This window comes from Nipponia nippon, unplaced genomic scaffold, assembly GCF_047370975.1.
Source record: "Nipponia nippon isolate SJK-2023a ecotype South Korea unplaced genomic scaffold, ASM4737097v1 scaffold_1, whole genome shotgun sequence".
NCBI lineage: Eukaryota > Metazoa > Chordata > Aves > Pelecaniformes > Threskiornithidae > Nipponia > Nipponia nippon.
Genome location: NW_028262290.1, coordinates 51,337,247 through 51,357,488, shown reverse-complemented (window position 1 = coordinate 51,357,488; position 20,242 = coordinate 51,337,247). Strand labels below are relative to the sequence as shown.

Below are 20,242 nucleotides of genomic sequence, written 5' to 3'. Positions count from 1 at the left end.
TCCTGCTCATTCAGCCTTTCTTTGAGGCTGTTTCCAGATCAGAGCTGAACCTGCACTAGCAGCAACTGTTTCCCATGTATTTATTTCCAGCCTGATCATTGTGAACATGAATTTAGATCTAAAGACCATGTTTCATGCACGCTATAAAATTATTTAGGGAAGCTTGTACTGTTGTAACACATATATGTCAGTACTCCAGGTATGCATTTGTCAGGAGAGATGCTCTGATGTGGTGGTAACTGCAGTTGTTTGTGCATAGATTGATTTCTCAGTGTATTGATTTTGCAGATAGTGACAACGTTCTTTGTCGTCACCGCAGAAACTGGCAACCTTGCCTGTAGCTAGCACAGGCTGATGTGGGGTCTGCTGCAGCAAACTGTGTCTGAATCCAGCAGTGTCCTGGCATATTGTAGTTTGTATGAAAATCAGCCAAACCATCTTTTCTGACAGAGCTGGAGGAGAATTGTATTATAACATGACCCCAGACATAGTTAACCAACCTATGTACGTGACGATTTAGTAAGTCTCTGAACAACTCCTTGAATTCTCAAGAGTTAACCCTCAGCCAGGTTGACACCTGCAGTGCTGAGTCAGAACAGCTAACGGTAGCCGTGTCTTCTTGAAACAAGATCATATTCTGGGCTTTCTGGAAGAGCAAGATGAGGATGGGACCATTGTTAGATGCAGAAATTGTTACTACTGATGCAGAAATAGTCAGTGAACATCTATGTTTTGTATTTGAAAGACACAAGATGGTGTATTTGTATCACATGAGAATGATGAAATAGTTTCCAATCCATTAGTAACTATGGCAGATGTTAAACAAATTCTGCTAGAGATAAACATCTTAAATTCACCAAGTTTGCAAGACTGTACCCAGCAAGAATGTGAGAGCCCTAATGTTACTCCTCTATTAAAAGTGGACAAGTATGGTTGCTTCAGTTACTTTACACTTGTTAGCCTGACAGCAGCGACAAACTAATGGCAGTTATATGGGATTCTGCTAATACGTAAAAGGTAGGAATATACATCATGCCAGGCAACATGGGTTGTGGAAACAACAAAAGTTTTGTTACATCTTTTTGATGAAAATATGCTTAGCTGACAAAGAGAATGGTGCAAATATTAGCTTATTTAAAACATGGGTCCAACACAGTGTCAGGACCTCGCAGGCTGAATGGATCAAACAACTGTCTGACTGAAGTAACCACTAAGAGGGTACTGCCTTTTAAAGAAAACGTCATTTTTCTATTGGGGTTCTACAATAATCTATGCCTGGCACAGTTTAGCATTTTCGTTGATTATCTCCACCCAGTGACTGGAGCAAGAAGTGAATGGGACACTAAAAAGACCCCTTAATAACTAATTACAACGCTTCAGCACTAATGTTAGTTGACTGTAAAATGCAGTTTCTTGAAGATAAAAAATACTGCTTGTGGGACAAGCCAAATTAAAAGACAATTAAGTTTCCTGAAGTTTATTCATCATTATTGTACAGAAGAGTACAAAGAGCTTTAGAGACTATCAAAGAGGGATTATCAGGGCATCTCCGGAGTGTGGCTTTAGTTGTGGACTGGAAATTGGGTGGTAACGTCTGCAAATGAAGATACAATGGGATTCTTTAAAGGGAAGGTTAAAGGGAACACTCTATAGGATCCGTTGCATTTTCCATGAGTACATATTGTTCAGAAGTCTCTGATTCAGAATGTATTATAACGGCATGAAAAAAACGAAAGCAGTATTATAAAATTGTAACACCAAACTTACAGGCAAGTAACAGATAGAGTATTTTTTATGGTTTTACTAATACCAGGCTATGTACATATGTAGCTATTTCACAGTCTTTTAGGAGAATGGAGGATAATTTGTGTGTTAGTCTTAATCCAGTTTTAAGAATCTTTGTTTCATTAATTTCCTGCAGACACCCCTGCAGACGTAATATAGGTAATTTCACCAAAGTATTAGTAAATTCATTAATAAAGGAAGACTTATTGTAGTTTCCTTAAAGAGGTTTCTGAAATTTTAATTTGTAACATAAAATTTAGCGTGTTTCAGGGTATAAGTGTGTAATTTAATCGCCAGGGGAATCATTTATACATAAAAAATTACACTGTATAAAGCGAGAGACAAAATTTAACCCCATTTTTAGTCGGTGCTCTAGTTCAGAATCTCAATTAACAACAGCATGTGTCTGCAGTGCATAAGATTTCAACTGAGACCATCTTTTGAATTTATTGTGTTTCAGGGACAGTTTTGTGATTATTGCAATGCTGCTGATCCCAGTAAAGCTCACCCGGTATCCAACGCAATTGATGGCACGGAGCGCTGGTGGCAAAGTCCTCCTCTTTCTATGGGCTTGAAGTACAACGAAGTCAATGTCACTTTAGATCTGGGACAGGTGAGTGCATGAGCTATTGGGTGAGGTTTGATCATTTCTTGCGTTTATATACAAGCTTTGCAATTGGGAGAGACATTTGAACTGATGATTTTAACTTCCAACACCACAGCTTTTTTGTCTGGTTTATGTTCTGTGTTTTTTTACCAAGTTAACTTTATTAAAGTGATTATTTTCCTTCAGGAATTTTGATCATGTGGGTTCTTGCCACTGGCATCACACAGATTTCATGACTGTGTGCTTTCTTGGACAGACACTGTAACTCATTAACCTGAGGTTACCGGGGAGATTGGTCAGTTGAAACTGGGCCTCTATCTTCCATTTCATATTCTCCTTTTCCATGGGCACAGAGAGAGAGAGATAGTTCATGATCTCTTACCATGCATACATTTTGAGAATAATGTCTGGAGTCTGCTTTTGCCTCAGAGGTCCTTCTGGTTTCTCTGTCATCCAGACAGATCTTCAAGATAGGTAGAAAAATACTGATAACATGATCTAAAAGGCAAGGGACAGCAAAACCAGTGTAATATGAATTAGTGATATAGCAGTAACATGAACACCCGTATTTCCTCTGCAAGCGATTGGCAAGTAGCTAACAGTAAAGCCTCTGTATCTGTATTTTAGTCATAGGGACAAATTCTCAGCTGCCGTAATTGGGCGCTGATCCAGTGAAATTAGTTACGCTCTGCAAGTTCACACCAGCTGAAAATACATGACTAGAAATATATGTTGGGGGCTGCAAAATGTATGTATACATATGCATATATTTTTTGGAAGTAGTAACTGCTTATTGACTGATTATATAGGACAGGATTTTTTTGAATAGACATTCAATTTAGTTGACAGCAAGGGGAGGAATAACTATGGAAAAATGTTTCTCTGTGAGACTTAGCTCCCATTTTGTTGGGGATTCAGGTGCAAATTATTTTACGTCTTCTGTTACATGGGGTTGTAATGCTCCTGTCCCTCACATGACTGGAATGGTTCTCATTTTGAGGATGTCTTCATTCAGTGTTTCTGGATCCAGTGCACCAGCAGTGCAGAAATGCCAGACGACTTAAGACAGAGAGTATCAGGACTTAAACTAAACTGCTGTGATTACTGAATTTGCATTTCTATTAATTAAATGAATAACATGCCTGTTTTCTTGGTTGCTTTTCTCCAGTGTACCATGAAAGAAAGGAGAGCTATGTAGAAGCTGATGAATTTTTAGGCCGCAATGTCCACATTAGCCTAGCACACAGTGGTTGGACCTATCTCTGAGTTGTGTTGCTCTTTCTGTTACACTGTAGAGTTGCGAAGTGTTGCATCCCCTGATGCTTTGTGCACCTGTGAAGTGAGTTGCTCAGTCATTCTTCCCCAGCAGACTGTAGGGAAGTGTGTCTTTCAGGCTGGGCATACAGAGTAGGGACACTGAATGCAGAGCAGGGTGCTATGAATAGGCATGGGAAGGCAATCACCTCCCAGTAAAGCAGACCTTACCTTCTGAGCTGCTTGCATCCATCGTGGTCTCTGCAAGAAGCAGGATTAGGTTGCAGGCTGTAATTTGTCTTGTGGTGTAGTCCAGCATATTTGTGACCAACGCTTGTACATCATCATCATCCACTTGTGAAGCACATTGCTCCATCCAAAACTTCTATTCCTACTGTGTACTTGTTAGTTTCTTTGGAAGACCTACTGACAGACACCTTATCTTTTATGTGTTGAGTGAACTTCTGAGAAACCTCCTTCCTTCAGAGGAAGGATGTGGACTGAGTGCCCTCTTCTCATGGGACACCTTGGAGACCAACCGCTATGTGCTAAAATTCTTGTAGTTATTAAAGGATTTCTCAGCAGGAGGCTGTGTGTTTCTCTTTACTCTGGTACCGCTTGGAAAGGTGACTCTGAACTCCGTTACTTGGAAACGAGAGAAACCTAAGACAAAGGTCAAAATTACTTCAGGTCTTGTGATCAGGAAGGGGTAATTTTAGTTGGTGGATGGATGAGGGTTTAGTAGGATTCATGTGATGGTTTGTTTTTGTTTTTTTCTCACTCCATGGACATTATCTCATATCTGCACTCAGTCAGTTAAACCTTAATCTCAGGATCTGTTTGAACTTGAGATTCACTTTTGACATTTTGCTTAGTATTCTCACACCCCAAATTCATACAGTAATGCACAATACTAATAATGAAAAAGAAAATTAAATACTGTGACAGACTGAGTCTACTCAAGCAAACAGGTAAACACCGAGACCCCAATTCAACTTACCTTATTTCAAGGTCCTAAAAATTAAGAGCTTAGTGTGTGTTAGTCACGCAGACTTTCTCAGTAGTTAACAGAGACAGAAATTTTCAGAGTGCAGTTCCCCCTCAAGTGAGCTGAAATTAAGGTTTTGGTTTTTAAGGAAAAAGAAATGTTCTTAAAGTTTGATGTGTGCCTAAATACCTTGCAGAACCACAGGCTGTAATATTGAAAAGACAGCAGGGATGTAGTTTTCCTCACTGAATAGTTGTCCTGTTCTTTATTTTGACACAAGGCGTCTTTTTTCTGCAAACAAAATATGGAAATGTTTTTGCATGTGCAAAACATGACAGAGTAAGGTACACATGCGTGCAGGGAAGCAATGACTGAGTTGTAAGTTGGTCATCAAATATTCACAATTAGAGGAAGCAGAACTTAGTGCAATGTCAAAAGCTTTTCATTTGCTGCGTTCCTGCCATTATATCTTTAAGACTGTGAGCGGAGTCCCAGTGGAGCCTTTTGCCATGGTCTGATGACAATATTTAATTGAATGGTTGCACCATGATGGAGGTTTGAGCACTCACTAGCATGGGGTTGGAACAGAACACCCACCGGCTGCTGTTTCTGTTTCACAAGAGCTAGGGGTGATTTTGAAAGTCAAAATCCCTTCAGGATGTTAAATCTTCCTGCTAGAAAAGTGCTCATATTTATGTACTTTGTAATATGAGAAAAAGCAAAAACCTTAAAGCAAAAGCCCTGCTTTACTTCCCTTTGTGACTTTCTGTGCTATAGTTACATTTCTAATCAATCACAGTCCTTCTGAATAATAATTATAATGTTGACCCCTGAGGCAGTCTCTCCATCCTGTTAGCATACCTGATTATACTGTGGCTATTCCTGACTTGTTTAAAATATTTAGATCAAATGAAGTCTCATTTATTCCTTTAATTGGTCCTGATTTTCCCAATGCAGTTTTCAACATATTTTAAACTTCTGAATCCAGAATGTCTGACTTAAGTTCGTTGCCCTTCCCCTGACTTTTTGATTTAATTTTAGCAGGTGTGTCCTCATCTTTGGCTTTCTTAATGCTCAGCAGGTATTACATTAATGCTCCCCCAGGTATTTTGATGAACTCTGTCTTCAGAAGTAGAAGATGAAGGTTCAGGATAGCATGACAGTGTATGATGAAAAAGAAATGTCTAACTGTTACACTTCAAAAAGTGTAGTCAGCAAATTTTATTGTTGCTTTTAGTTGCGTGTCATTGCTTTACTCTGCTTTTGTGGCAATAATGCAGTGCTGAAAGACTGGGGCTTGGTGAAGTCTTGTGCACTAATATGTTGAGTAGTTTTTATGTAGCGATATTATTAGTCACTGTTGTAAATTAAAGACACACAGTGGAATGTAATGTCCAAATTAGTACTTTTACTAGGGAGGGAGGGAAACTCAACCATTAATTTAAGATAAGTGGTATGGCCTGTGGAGGACTTGATTCTTTTATGTTATCTGCCAATTAAAGTATGTAAACATTTCACAAAAAAAGCCTCGCAGTTTGGCAAATCTTCTGAGTTGCTTTTATATGGTAGGTATTTCTTATGGGTTTAGCTTTTATATTTGATAGCAATCCTTTATGTGAAGAGCTTTACAAACGATATTTGTTGTTGAGAATATGAATCAGCTATTGCTCATTGTTGTTATTAAAAACAATTGTTCTTAACTTACTAAAGATCTGACATGATTTCTTAAAATGGGTCTGAAGTTACAGTTAATTTAACTATCATTCTGTAAAATATAAAGTGTCCTCTAGGCCTTTCTCCTGTAGGCAGAAACCGTCAAGGTGGTGGGAGGCTTATCATAAGCTGCATTGAACTGGGCTTCCAAAAATAGTCATTGCATTCATTCTGCTTGACCCAGCTTGAGTATGAAATTGTATAACCTCTATAATAACACTGAGAAGTCCTACAAATTAGGGCACAAGAACCACTGTATAAAGCTTCTGCAGTCCTACAGAACTGCCCCAGCCGTGAGACAAAGCCCTTCTTCTGGAACCCCTGCACAGCTCTGCCTCTGCAGCAGCACTGGCCCCTGCTCTGCTGTTGTGGTTCACACCAGGGAGAAAAGGGCCTTTTAGGTGTGGGGAAGGTAAAATATTGACCCTGCAATACCCAAAAATGGGGATGCTAACATCACAGAAAATCTGGTGTTACTTCATATTAGAGAACTCTGGTTCTGAGTATTTCAGTTTGTGCAAGAAGCTGACTTTGGTTCATGCCACAAAACACTATGCTTTGAAGTTAGTTGATCTTGGCTCATACCACAGTAAGGTGAATCTACCTGCGAACTCTAGATTAACACAACCTCAGCTGATCAAGTAGCAGCTGTCTGATGGAAGTTTCTGAAAGTTGTATCAGGTAATGCACGCTCCGTTTATTCCTCAATCACACTACCACCGGCTCATTCTGAGCTGAGCTGCCAGTGCTCGTCAGGGAAATACCCTAACTACATCCTTTCTTGCTCATATGTTGTCCTTGAAGACATAGTCAATGTGTTGTGTTTTCTTAAAGCTTTAATTAAAGATCTTTTGAATGGCTCAGTAATTTTTTTCTTATGTTTGCATTAATAGATCTATGTCATTGGCTTTAAAATGTGTTTTTGGTATTAATTTGGTATTATTCTCAAAATGTACAGAAAAAATCTTTCAGGTCTTTCTCTCCTTAGCCTTCCTGACACTGTCTTCCTCCAGTTCTTCTTCAGCATCCCTTTAGGAAGGTCTTTGTTCCCACTCATTGATGGGAGTCTCGATGTCTCTACTTCTGCTTCTCCCACCTCCCTTCCTATGCCCGTTCCTACATATTACTTTCATTTTGTGATATGTTGTCCTAAATACTTCACTTTCAACTCAACTCAGCAGAACCTCTGCTGATAGCCTCCAACGCTCTGCGCATCCCTGTGTTTCCTTCCAGTGTTATGGTACTACTGTGCTCTTTTTACTTTAGACTGCGGCCCTTGTAGGGGGATGTTTATCTCCTGGACAACTGAGGTCTGAATTGTACAAATCCTTTCCCATATGAATAGCTTCAGTGTTCTGTGAAGAAATAGGCCATATGTAAGAAATAATTAAGAGCATTGAGTTGGTCTTTGTCCAAATGGCAATGGAAAAGTGGCTGCATGAGAAATTTCAGCATAATAACTAACAATCGTTGATGTATTTGCCTGCAGTCTTGGCAAAAAGACTAAGGACTGATTGAACCTGGACAATGGACTACCTTTGCATTTCGCAAAGTGTTCCTTCATTCCAGAATACTGCCTGTGAAGCACGGAGAGCTTTTCCCTTCTGGTCCTGCTCATTGACTGTGATAGAGAAAAGACTTAACATCTCCAGCCATGTCAGTGAGGCGTATTCATAGGCACTGACTTACATAACTAAATAAAAGTGTAGCTTTTTAGCGTCAGTGGCTTGTTAAATGAAAAAGTGATATGAATACAACACGTACAGTGCTAACTGAACAGTGTTGGAAGTCCTGCACTTATTCTTGGCTTCTGCACCCCAGACTGTGAAACCGGTACGCAAGGAATGATGTCTCCATGCTGTGCAATGGGAGCCTCTGCAGTCGCTGTCACTGTTTATGTGCTGTTAGCATTGCTGTATATACGTGTACATGGATAAACTGTATGGAACACGTTCAGTGGATCTAATGCCTCTCAGATACTACTCACACGGGCTTTTCTCTACACTTCTGCCATAGCTGCTTTTCCACATACCCAGAAGAGTAGCTGGCAACTGCCAAAAAGGCTGGTTCAGCTCTCTCTAGTTGGCATTTTTTTATATTACAGTTTCACCTGCAAAATACATTGTTGGGGATTACCAAATGCTGACTGTCAGGAGTGTTTTACTAAGTTTCTGGATCTGCAAGGGTGCCTCAAGTCCTACTGAGAGTTTACGGAAGAAAGGGGGTGCTGACCTCTTTGCAACCACAAGAAATCAAAGCCTTTCATTTTAACCAGAGTACATGGGATTTTTATTTCATTTACATAGATGGTTATTTTTGTGTCTTGGTCTTTGAGAAAAATCAATGCTCAAGACCTTAAGGCTTCATGACATTAAGAGACTAACGGGCATGCACACGCCAACCCTGTGAAATCAGTGGCCCTAAGGTGTGTTCTGGAGCAGGTGCTAAGCACAATTCACACTTCCGTGAATCCCACTCCTGCATTGGTCCATGTCTGAGAAGTTTAGTTTAGGTACTGAATGAATGATCATCAGATTTCTTCCTCTTTCTCACTTTCTTTACTAACATACCCAGCAAGCAGAGAAAGGTGGTGTGTCTGCTAATGCAGGGCATTATTCTGCAGAGGTCCTTCAGCGCAGGGACCTCACTGTCTTCTGAGTAATGTGCAATGCCAGCCACAGTGACATTATTCAGGATAATGTTGGAAGCCTAGAACAACAGTCATATTATGTTGAGGGAAGTTTTGGTGGTGTAGATATATCTGCTAATACAGTCTGAGGAAATACCATCCTGCTAGAAACAGCTGTTCTCTGTACTTCTACAATTCAGATTACATGAAGAGACATTGTTGTGGTATCCTTTTGAACACATCTTGAGATCTATAAAATGCCTCAGATAGATAGTCTACCTGACTTTTGTTGTGTTCTTGTTATTACTGCACTTCAGGAATTTTTATTCTTCATGAGCCAAGCAGGGAGAACAATCCTTTCCTACATGTGCAGCACACAGCATAATGATTATTCAGGACATAGTGTGTTTTTCTTTTGTACTAGTTTAAGCCCAGAATTTAACTAACAAGTCATCCCAGTATTTTAGAATTCTGTATTGAGTCTATGGTGGTAGGAATGGAGGAGAATATACTGTACTTTTGTATATGCACATCTTTCTTCCATTTGCATATGTATTTCAGGATTCAAACACGTCTTGGAAATTCCTCTATTTAAAGAGTTGTTTAAACTTTTAAGCTGAAAATGGAGAAAAGACTTTTGATGAATATTATTGTAATTTTTAGAATTCTCATGAGAATGCAATGGGTCATAGGAAGTTTTCTTTCTGTTGGGTTAAAATAAATAGTATACATGCTGTTAGAGATCATGAATATTGTATTATCAATAATAATGGTACAGTGTGATTCTCATTCAATTTAAATGAGCTCTTTTAAGGGAGTCTTAAATTCACCTGTAAGGGCTTCTGTAGAAATGTTTCTGTCTTTATAATGTAATATTAGTAATTCCTAACACTGAATTATAATTTCTGTTCCTAGATGAGCAATTTTGCTTATTCTACTGGATGATTTTTAAAAAAATTTGTCTGGGTTTTTATAAGTCTTCAGGGCCACTGCCTGCAAGAACATTTCAAATCTGAACAAACTTGAGTGAACAGGAAAAGCTCACATCAATATGGAGCTGGTTAAATTCCAACTGTTGACAATCCATCAGGTTTGACCCATGCTGCTAGATTACGGCAGGATATGGTGTTGGGACATTTACAGGAATACATCCTCTTTCAAGCATGCATTTCCAGAGTGGATTGTTTCCATTACTGGAAACAAAATACTACTTCTACTTTTAAACTTAATTTTTTATTCATATGAGAAAACTGTCAGAATTTTGATTAAGCTGTATTTCAGATTTTGTGGTGAATTTTTTTTTACTATTATATAATTGCACCATAAGAGCAGTTGTTTTTAATGCTTACTTACATTTTTAACACTCCTTTTGAACAATGGTTGTTTTTTTAATGAAATAAATTTGACTTAAAAGCAACCAAATAAACGTTTTTTCAAAAATGAAGAAACTTGCTTCTTTTGCAAAACTGAATGACTGAAGAAAAACACTGCTTTCAGTTTATTACGCCTTTTTTTTCAGGGTAGGTCTTATTTCTGTCAGTGCAGTGGGATCAAGATTTAAATTAGTGAAATGCCAGCTTAGAATATGTGATTAAAATTGGTTTTGATGGTTGCTTTTCTAGGTCTTATGTCAGCAAGGTTACTCCTCTGTCTTTAGCTAGAATTTATTTGCTAAGCCAAGGATCATTTTTCTTCCATTGTTGCCTCATCAGATCTGGAGAGAGACCATTCATCAGCTTGGTCAGTATTGAATCCTTGATCAATTCTGTATCCTTGATCCAGGTCAGAACCAAATCCTTGGCACCCGTGTGAAGTCAGCAGCGGGACAGATGATAGGGTTGGTGACTAAGTTTTGGTGATACGTTGTCATGAACTAACACTAATTTAATTTTTATCAAGACCTATTCCTTTCCCCTTTCTGAATGTGACTGTACAAACCTGAGCAGTATTTCAAACTATGAGATGTACGGTGAGCTGCATGTGAATTGAAGGTTTTCATATGCAACGGTAGTTTGAACTTGCCATACATTTTTTCTCCCGTTTGGTTGTTTGCATGGAAGTAGGCAAAGTGTGGTGCTGGAAGACGGTTCCTGCACTGGCAGACTTGGCAGAGGAGTGTGTTGTGGCGTTCCTGACATAGTACATATATTGGACAGTACTTCAACTTCACAGGCATTCAGTAGTCATAGGCTTAAGGAAATTCCACAGCTGCATAGCAGATATGGCATACAGGTGTTTCACGGGTGCCGCATGGTGGTTCAGCTGTTTTACTGTTGTGTGCCTTCATTTTGGCCACTTTATCCTTTAAACACTTATGAAAGGTTATAGTCCAGGGTGACACTGATGTACAAGCGAGCATGTCTCATGTTTCTTCAGCAGTGTGGAAGCACAGTGGAAATGGAATTCACTGCTACTATTTTGCTCACGCTTATGAGAAGGTATCACCTGTTACCAGACGAGACGAGACTGGCTGTGTCAGCACTTTGAGTAGCATCTGCGTAAAAGAATATAACAACTGTATGACAAACTGAAGCAGATGTCATCTACTTTTTTGGAGAGTAGGTAGAAGGTCATTGTTGTAATGATTCCACAATGTGACTACAAGCGATGGGGCCCTGGAGAAGGCATGACCTTTTCTGTATGCTGCTTTTGTTTCCTCTTGAGCTTTCTAAACCATTTGTCTTGATTAAATCTGTATCGATCAACACACAGAGTGTTATCCACACTTGTTAACATGCATGTAAGGATGGGACTCCCAAACATAGGGGAAGTAAGACTATTAATGGATAGGCAGTTGCCTGCCCACTGCAAACCTGGTTTGAACAGGGCAATGCCCCTTGAGAGATTCAGCTGGCCAAAAAAACCCCATGAAGTACTTTTTTTAAGGAATTTCAGAACTATTATGCTTTTCTGGGAGGATACCAGTCTTTGCACTGAATGGCCCTACTGTATGACGTGTAATGTCTGTATGGCAAATATGCCTACTCTGAAACTTGCCAGTCAAGTAACAGAAGTTACTTAGGCAAAGAGTATCAGAAACCCAGTAAGAGCAAATCTTGCCACAGTCCCCAAAGTCTTCATCTTTTTCTGACAATCAGTGTAGAGACTTTCCATTGGTAATTTAAGGGTATTACTCTACCTGTGCAGTCATTGTGCACAGTTCTGGGTTCTGTCATGGTTCTGTCAAGAGAATGGATGTCACTTACTTTGCTCAATACTGTTGTCTAGTAAGTAATTTTCCATATATAGGCACTGTCTGGCTATTTAGGTACCTAATTTAGTATCACAGGAGGTGAAGCTGGTGCTTGTCAGGCTGTGTTAAGTAGGCAGGGTAAATTCCAGCACTAACATGAAAGTGTTTTTTTTCTCTGGTTGTCTCTCCACTGACCTAGGTAAGCAACATTCAGAAAATCAACAGTTTCTGAAGTAGGTTTCAAGGTACGACACCTGCTGCAGCGATGTCTTGGTGTGTATAGAACAGGCGGTTGCCCTGGATAGTTGTTGTCCACACTGCATTAAATGAACGCACAATGAAAAAGCTTCAGTTTTTTCTTCTGGGATGTGAGGTATTATTACGAGAGCATGCTCCACGAAGTCCTTGAATTCCTCCCGTTTCTCTGTGAAAAGATTTTACTTTCTTCTGTGAATACTTTTGATATTCAAAAGCTGATGTCTGAAATAGATGTGTGAAGACTGAGGCTGCATGTAGCCATGGGATTGGCATGTGCAGTACTGGTTAGGGACAAATATTTCCCAGTATCTGCTCCACTGCGTTGTTCTCCATTTTTATCTGGCTCTTGGTGGCCCTAGCTGGTGTGACAACTCTTGAATTGGTCCTAGCTGGCAGATGAATGGGCCAGGCATGCTAACAGATGCTGTTCCCAGTTTGTGGTTGGGAGCTTGTACGCGCTTGTGGTTTGGAGTGTAATAACCTGTGCAAAGTATTAGCTTCAGGGTTACGACATTTGTCATGTTTGAGCAAAGATAAACTGCATGGATGTATTTGATGTGAGGGCTCTGGCAGCAGTTACTTGATGGGCTGTTGACCTAACTCCCCGCCTCCCCCACCAAAGTCAGAATCTCTTGCAAACAGAGGATTCTGAATTGAGGTTGTTGAGTGGGACATTCCAGTGCAGCTTCACTTGAATATTGACTGTACCTCAGTATCAGATCACATTTATTGATGGCTCATATTCATGTTGTGGTTGTTTAAATTCTAAATGACTCTTAGAATCAATCTGTGTTCAGCCTTTTGTGTAGAGGTAATTTTACTGATGTTATGATTTTTATGACTGTGGACTATCCCAAGAGGCTTACAGTAAGATTTTCTTTCTTATCAAATCCATTTTTGCTCTAGTGTTTGGGAGCTTTCTGTCTCTGTGGTCTGTCACTGTGTATCTACTCTTGACCTTGGGAACCTTGAGCTGATGAAGCTCTTTGAGCTGTTTCAGACAATGAATGAGCTACCAGTCATAAGAATTTCTCCTGTATTATTTGGTACCCACAAAACTCTGGGGTGGCTTGCTTCTGTTACTTGGAAAGTCTGTCAAGTGGCAAAATTATCTATAAATATTCTTAAAGTGAGGGAACAGGTGGCTTAGATTACTATCAAACGCAACCAAAGGAGTCCCAGTGTAAAGGGTGTGTGTATTTTCTCTTACATCATTGTGATTTTTCTTGACTACAAGCACAATTACATGATTGGAATGCAACACAGATGTCCCAGGATGCTGCAAAAGTATCTTAGTTCAATGATGTGTTGAGATGCTAACTTTTCAAGGTTAAATACTATACCCTTAACACACCCAAGCAATCAGTCATGTGCAGAACAGAGCTGTTCTGAAATGTAAGAGATGGCATCTAATACAGTGCTATTGCAGCTTTCTTAGTGTATTAGAGCACATTGCCAGGTGAGGTAGCCAGCTGAGAATCTGGCCTATTATTTTAATGGGAATGAAACTGCAGAGGATAGCCTTCTCACTATATGCTAAAGAAAAGGTGTTTATTGGCATTAGTTTTAGTATTGTGGTACTTTTTATAGAGTTCAAAAAGCCTCTGATAAGATCTATGTATATTCTGTTACCAGCTCTTCCATGTTGCCTATATCCTTATCAAGTTTGCAAATTCTCCTCGTCCAGATCTCTGGATCTTAGAAAGATCAGTGGACTTTGGAAGAACTTACACTCCCTGGCAATATTTTGCTCGTGAGTATCAATCCTTGAGTTACTGCTCTTTTGCAGACAGGTTTCTTTAATCATTTGCCTTGTAGCAGGAAAATCAGACCATGGGTCTCGCTGAAGATTTCAACCGCACTGAAGACAGTGAACGTCAAATACATTTCTCTTGTCTTAGTTATCCACAATAAATTAGTGACAAGAGTGTAACTAAAACCAAGTGTGATATTTTGAAAGTGTAACTCAGCATATGAATATTTTTCAGTCTGTTGGGAATTTTTGTTTTATTTTGTTTGTCTTGGGTTTTGGGCATGTCAGTGTCCTTCATCCCATGGGACCCTGGAGTTCCTTGCAAAAATCAAAAAGTGAAATACAAATGCAAAATCTTGGAGTACATAAGTAGCTTTTTTTTGTGATGATATGAGAAATATTGTGCCATGTCTGGTCAGGCACCACTGAATTGCTTAGGATGAGAAATGATTTGTTTTTAGGAATTTCCATTTTTCTGTGCTGAGCAACACAATCACTGTTATTATTCAGTTACGGGGGAGAATTTACCAGAAAGCACAGGGGATACTTCTTCATTAATTTAAATTAAAATAATAGTGTTTATTTTCACATATAAAAATAATTTTGTTCTTACTTGACTAGACTCCAAAGCAGATTGCTTGGAGCTCTTCGGAAAGGAAGCTAATCTTCCAGTGAGGAGGGACAGCGATGTCCTTTGCACCACAGAGTACTCTCGCATTCTGCCTCTTGAAAACGGAGAGGTAAGTGCTTTTAGCAAAGTAATGTGTAATGCTGGAAGAAAACAGCATTGGTTTCAGAAGTTTGCTGTTTCAATAAAGACCTAGAACTGGAAATAATTTTCCAGCTATGACTGCTTGGATCTACATTAATAAGTAAGTCCATAACCAAGCACTTAAGTAGCTGGTGAGATTTTTGGAGGGTGAGCTGGCTCCTTCTAATTTTCACCATTCCCTGTGGGGGAAGGGGCTGCTCAGGGCCACCTGTGTTGATTTTTGTCATGATTTAGGTACCTCACTTTAGCCACATGCATTTGAAGGTGTTGACCGTGTTTTCTGAATACTTCCAATGTACACAGCAGAACTTACTGCATCACAATTGCTCATAGGAGTAAAGGCTGTAGAAACAGGTATTTAGCATTCAAGAATAAGTAGCTATTTAAGAAAAGAATGCATAAAATGCTACACGTTTAGAATATAATACATGTGTTTGGAAAACCTTGCTCTGATTTTAGCCGTTGTTCCTTGCTAGGCAGAATTATGGCTTGTGTTACTTGAATGAGTGTTAAACTCCTGACTGTGCTGATGGCTCCTGCTGACGTTCTCCTTTTACGCCTGATGTGGTTAGAATCCAGGTCTGAACTCCTCAAGAGTTATCCAAAGTTTTGAGCATATGGATCTGGGGTTGTAATTTCATATTAAAGTAGAATTTGTTTATTAACATTTCTGTAAAATTTTCCTAATAAAAATATTGTAAAGAATAAATTCCCTAGAAGAACACTGCTGGTGCCATCCCCTATTATGTGCTGTATGACTTTTCCTAAAGGAATTTTGCTGCAATCAGAACTGTCACCATTCCCTTGTTATGTGCTTCGGAGTGTAGGAGCCATTTGAAAACAGAAATCTGTTATCTGGTCGGTTATAAATAAACAAAAGTCTCTTACTCAGTCCTCTACATGCACACTGGATTGTTAGTTTAATAGAGATTCATGATTGCTAGGCTGCTGGCATCTGTTTCTTTAAAAAATAAAAAAGTACCGGAGCCCTTGTTTTGAAAGTCAGATAAACCTGCTTTCATGTGAGGGGATTTTCTAAAGCAACACTGTGTACTTTCTTCCAAAAGACCTTTAATATGCTCCCAGGCACTGGACCTGGTAACAATAATATTTTCCAGGAATGTTTGTGCCTTAACCCAAAAATAAATGTGCTTTGGGAAAGAGCCAAAACCTGATGTTTTTACACAGGCAAAACTCCCATTGACACTATCAACTGTTAATATAACTATTTCCAACTATTCCTATTGTTTTTTTCCTATTAAAACATGTACTTCTTGTGTATTATACCTACTGTTTTCAAAACAGATAGAGGCACTTTTTTTTTTGATGTGCCATGTGGGTAATGAGAATTCAGGAGGGTCCAAGACTAACAACACTATTTTTCTCAATGTCCTGGCTTCAGTATGAAATGTGTAGTTGTTACTGCAAATACACTCGGAAACAATAGTAAGTTTTTGGATTCTTTTATTAATTTTGCTCTGTGCCACTACTGACACTTGCAGTTGATATATTTTAACAAGAATGTGCTTACTTCTTTGTTAGATTGTAGTATCTTTGGTAAATGGCCGCCCAGGAGCAAAAAACTTCACTTATTCCCCTAGTCTTCGAGAATTCACAAAAGCAACAAACATCCGTCTTCATTTTCTCAGAACTAATACACTTCTTGGACACTTGATATCGAAAGCTCAACGAGACCCCACTGTAACCCGTAGAGTAAGTACTGTTTTCACTGAGATGTACTCAACAATTGTATTCAGCATGTTAGAGACCAAAAAATAATCTGAATGTTTTAACGATCAGATTTTACAGTCACCCACCTTTAAATCCCCGTATTTTCTCCAGGTTCATTTAGACAAGAAGGTAACTGGGTAAGCACAGATTTTTGGAGGGGAAGTAATGATTAATGATTTTGTAACAGACTGTCTTCTTTCCCTGTTTTCGAATATGGAAGGAAGTTGGGTGCATCGCGGGAGCTATAAGGAGCCACAGCGGAAATCTTCTAAACTATCTTACGCAGGGCTGAGGAACTAAATCTCTTCTGCTTGATTTGACGCTACTTTCCCTTGTTTATTCAAGGAAAGATTTTCAGGAAACAGTACCTGAGTTTCTGAAGGAGCAGGAATCAAAGGGCGTACTTGAAAGTTGCTATCTTTCCACAAATCATTTGAGATGCCTAGGTGTTTTCAGTGGATTTTGAGCTATTCAAGAGTTTGAAAGCCAAAGTCCCACTCCCATTCAGTGGGGAAATGTAAGGAAATTCAGCACCCTCAAGGGAACACCGCATAGAAATTCATATACTTAGAGAGACTGCAGACTTCATATTGTATTGTTATTTTTAACCTTTTCATTTAAAATGAAGATTCGGTAACAATTGGAGGAAACTCTGGGGTGAGGCACTGCACAAATGTGTGTGAGAGTTTCTGCATTGAAAAACATAAAACTATTCCAGTTACTTGATAGCACTCCCATTAAGTACTTTTATTGTCTTAAGTAAATTTTAAGATGTTGCTCACAGGCAGATGTAAATGCAGTATTTAATTTACTTGGCAAGCAGCACAGCTTTAGTGTAAGGAACTTCTGATGTTATCATAGGTAGGATAGATGAATGAAATGTGAAGTGTTTTATTAAATTGTTAAAAGAGAGCGCAAGTTTCCCTGTAGAGACCTTCCAAGTCTAGGAAAGAGTTAATATTCTTAAGGAAAATCTTTGTGTTAAACTTATTATAGAAACAGATGAAAACCAGACCAGTTCTGTTCTCCTATCCAAGTAACTGCCTAGCTTCCCCTGTTAATGGTTTGAGTTCATGACACATTGAATTATATACAGTATGTTCTATGTCTAAACTGTGGCAGTTTGGCCTATTAATCATTTTGGCCTATTGCTAATTTGACTTATTACTGGCCAGTGACAGTACTATTACTGTTAGTAGTAAAGTGTAGTTCTGCAAGGCTGTATGAAACTACAGACTGTGTTGTGAAGACTTGCAGAAAAACCAGTCAAATATGTTGGTGAGAGTCACAATGATCATTTCTAGCTTTGCTGAAAACACTGAATGCGTAGGTTTTACTTACAGTATAAAAATGGCATGCACAGTTAGAAATGAATGTGTATATTTGAATAGAGATAGTTCAGAAGGCAAAAAATATTTCCTAGTCTATATCCCATCTACTGTTCTTGACCTGCCTAGAGCAAAGAGAACTAGTTGGAAAAGCTCCCTGCCTTGGGGAAGCATCTCGTCTGTGCCCAGCCAACTCCACCTACATAAAAGTAGAGAATGTATATGCAACCAAAATGAATCACAGAATGGTTGAGGTTGGAAGGCACTTCTGGTGATCCTCTGGTCCAACCTCTCTGCTCAAGCAGAGTCACCTAGAGCCGGTTAGCCAGGACCATGTCCAGGCAGCTCTTGAGTGCCTCCATGGAGGGAGACTTCACAATCTCTCTGGGCAACCTGTGCCAGTCACCCTTGCAGTGAAAAAGTGTTTCTTGATGTTCAGAGGGAACCTCCTGCGTTTCAGTTTGTGCCTCTTTGCCTCTGGTCCTGTCACTGGGCACCACTGAAAAGAGCCTGACTCCATCCTCGTTGCACCCTCCCTTCAGGCATTTATACACATTGATAAGTTCCTCCCTGAGCCCTTTCTTCTCCAGGCTGAACAGTCCCAGCTCTCTCAGCCTTTTTTCATAGGAGAAGTGCTCCAGTCCCTGCTTTATCTTCGGGGCCCTTCATTGGACTCTCTCCAGTATGTCCATGTCTCTCTTGTACTGGGGATCCCAGAACTGGACACAGGACTCCAGGTGTGGCCTCACCAGTGCTGAGTAGAGGGGAAGGATCACCAGTGAGAGAGGCTCTATATACCACTTAGAGGGGCTGTATTGTGAAAAGAGTGAGCACAGGAGACATAACTGCATTATGTTCTGACCCTTTTTCTCTTCATCCTCCAGTGGCATTAAACCTGCCCCTTTAATTTTTCTGGGGGTACATAGAGATCAAGATTTACAACCAGCTCTCCATTCTGCCTGATGCTCTAAGGAGACAAGGAAACAACTTCTGAGCTACAAAAATGTATGCAGAAGTTACTATTGATATGTATACAGTAATTATATTTTCACTGAGTTGAACCAATTAAATTTTTATCTTCTGTTGCCTGGCTGCCTGCAAGGCATGAGGATGAGATACAAAGTGTTTCAACTTCAGGTCACAATTTCAAATCCAGTTTGACTCATGAGTGATTTTGACTGAGCTGGTGATTTTGGCCTGTTTCTAGTGTTTAGTGATCATGTCTGACTGAAAGGGGAAACTGCACTGCCCATACCAACGTGCCTGGTTTGTTCACCAGACCAAAGTCTCACAAATTGATGCTTTGACAGTACTTTACATCTCCATCCTCAAGCTGGCTTTGAACAAGCTTTGGGCTTGGGTACTGGTGGCTATGTAGCTGCTGGGGAATGGAGAGCTACAGCAATATGCATTTGGTGTGAGCTGCACAAGCCTGTTGCTATCAGAGTATCCTGGGTATTGACTTTGATTTGCTGGTACTCATACTGAGACATAGACATCAACAGAGATTTAACCATTGGCTGCCTGAATTTGGCCTTTTGTAAAGTCATTTAAAATTCTGATAAGCGGGGTTTAACGATCTGATGTTGGTATTTCTGACACAATACAAGTAAGGAAAAACCTATACGTACTTCTTGTGCTTGTTCCATAGTATTACTACAGTATAAAGGACATCAGTATTGGTGGTCGATGTGTTTGCCATGGCCATGCTGAAGTGTGTAATGCAAAGAGTGCTGAAAACCGATACCAGTAAGTAAACTGAGCATAACATTAATTTAATAAGAGAATAACAATCCGTTAATGTTTTCAAATGACCTTATTTACTATAGAACGATATAGTCTTACAGGGATTTTTCATTATATTTAAAAAACTTGGATCTGCTAATGATTGACAAGAAAAACATGTCAAGAGCTATTGTATGTGAAATACAATAATAAAAAGTCTTTACTTAGACTTTTCTTTTTAATTGAAATTAGAGTTTGGCAGATTTAATAATTTCTTAGAAACCCTTAGTTCTTTTTGGAAAACATGGGTTGATATCGCCTTCCAACAGCAGAAATTAGAAGCCCAACTCAAGAACGAAGTTAGTGAACTTCCTGGAGATATTAAGCATTATAACTGAGCTCAGCCAAGATCCAATGGCTTTAGATCATTACTAGAAAAAATAAAAACAGAAACTGAATGAACTATTCCCTTTCCCTGTGAAGTTTATGATCTCCATATTGATTAC

General features: G+C 39.3%; 1 protein-coding gene across 2 annotated transcripts in view; it reads left to right on the top strand.

Annotated features, from left to right (window-relative positions):
* The window catches only part of LAMA3 (laminin subunit alpha 3), a 122,156-nt gene that overhangs the window by 3,881 nt on the left and 98,033 nt on the right, over nucleotides 1–20,242 (top strand). For both annotated transcript variants that reach the window (XM_087754927.1, XM_087754922.1), the window contains exons 2-6: nucleotides 2,246–2,398; nucleotides 14,063–14,180; nucleotides 14,802–14,920; nucleotides 16,495–16,665; nucleotides 19,663–19,760. In XM_087754927.1, the coding sequence (XP_087611053.1) occupies nucleotides 2,246–2,398; nucleotides 14,063–14,180; nucleotides 14,802–14,920; nucleotides 16,495–16,665; nucleotides 19,663–19,760 (659 nt within the window). The remainder of the gene's footprint in view (nucleotides 1–2,245; nucleotides 2,399–14,062; nucleotides 14,181–14,801; nucleotides 14,921–16,494; nucleotides 16,666–19,662; nucleotides 19,761–20,242) is intronic.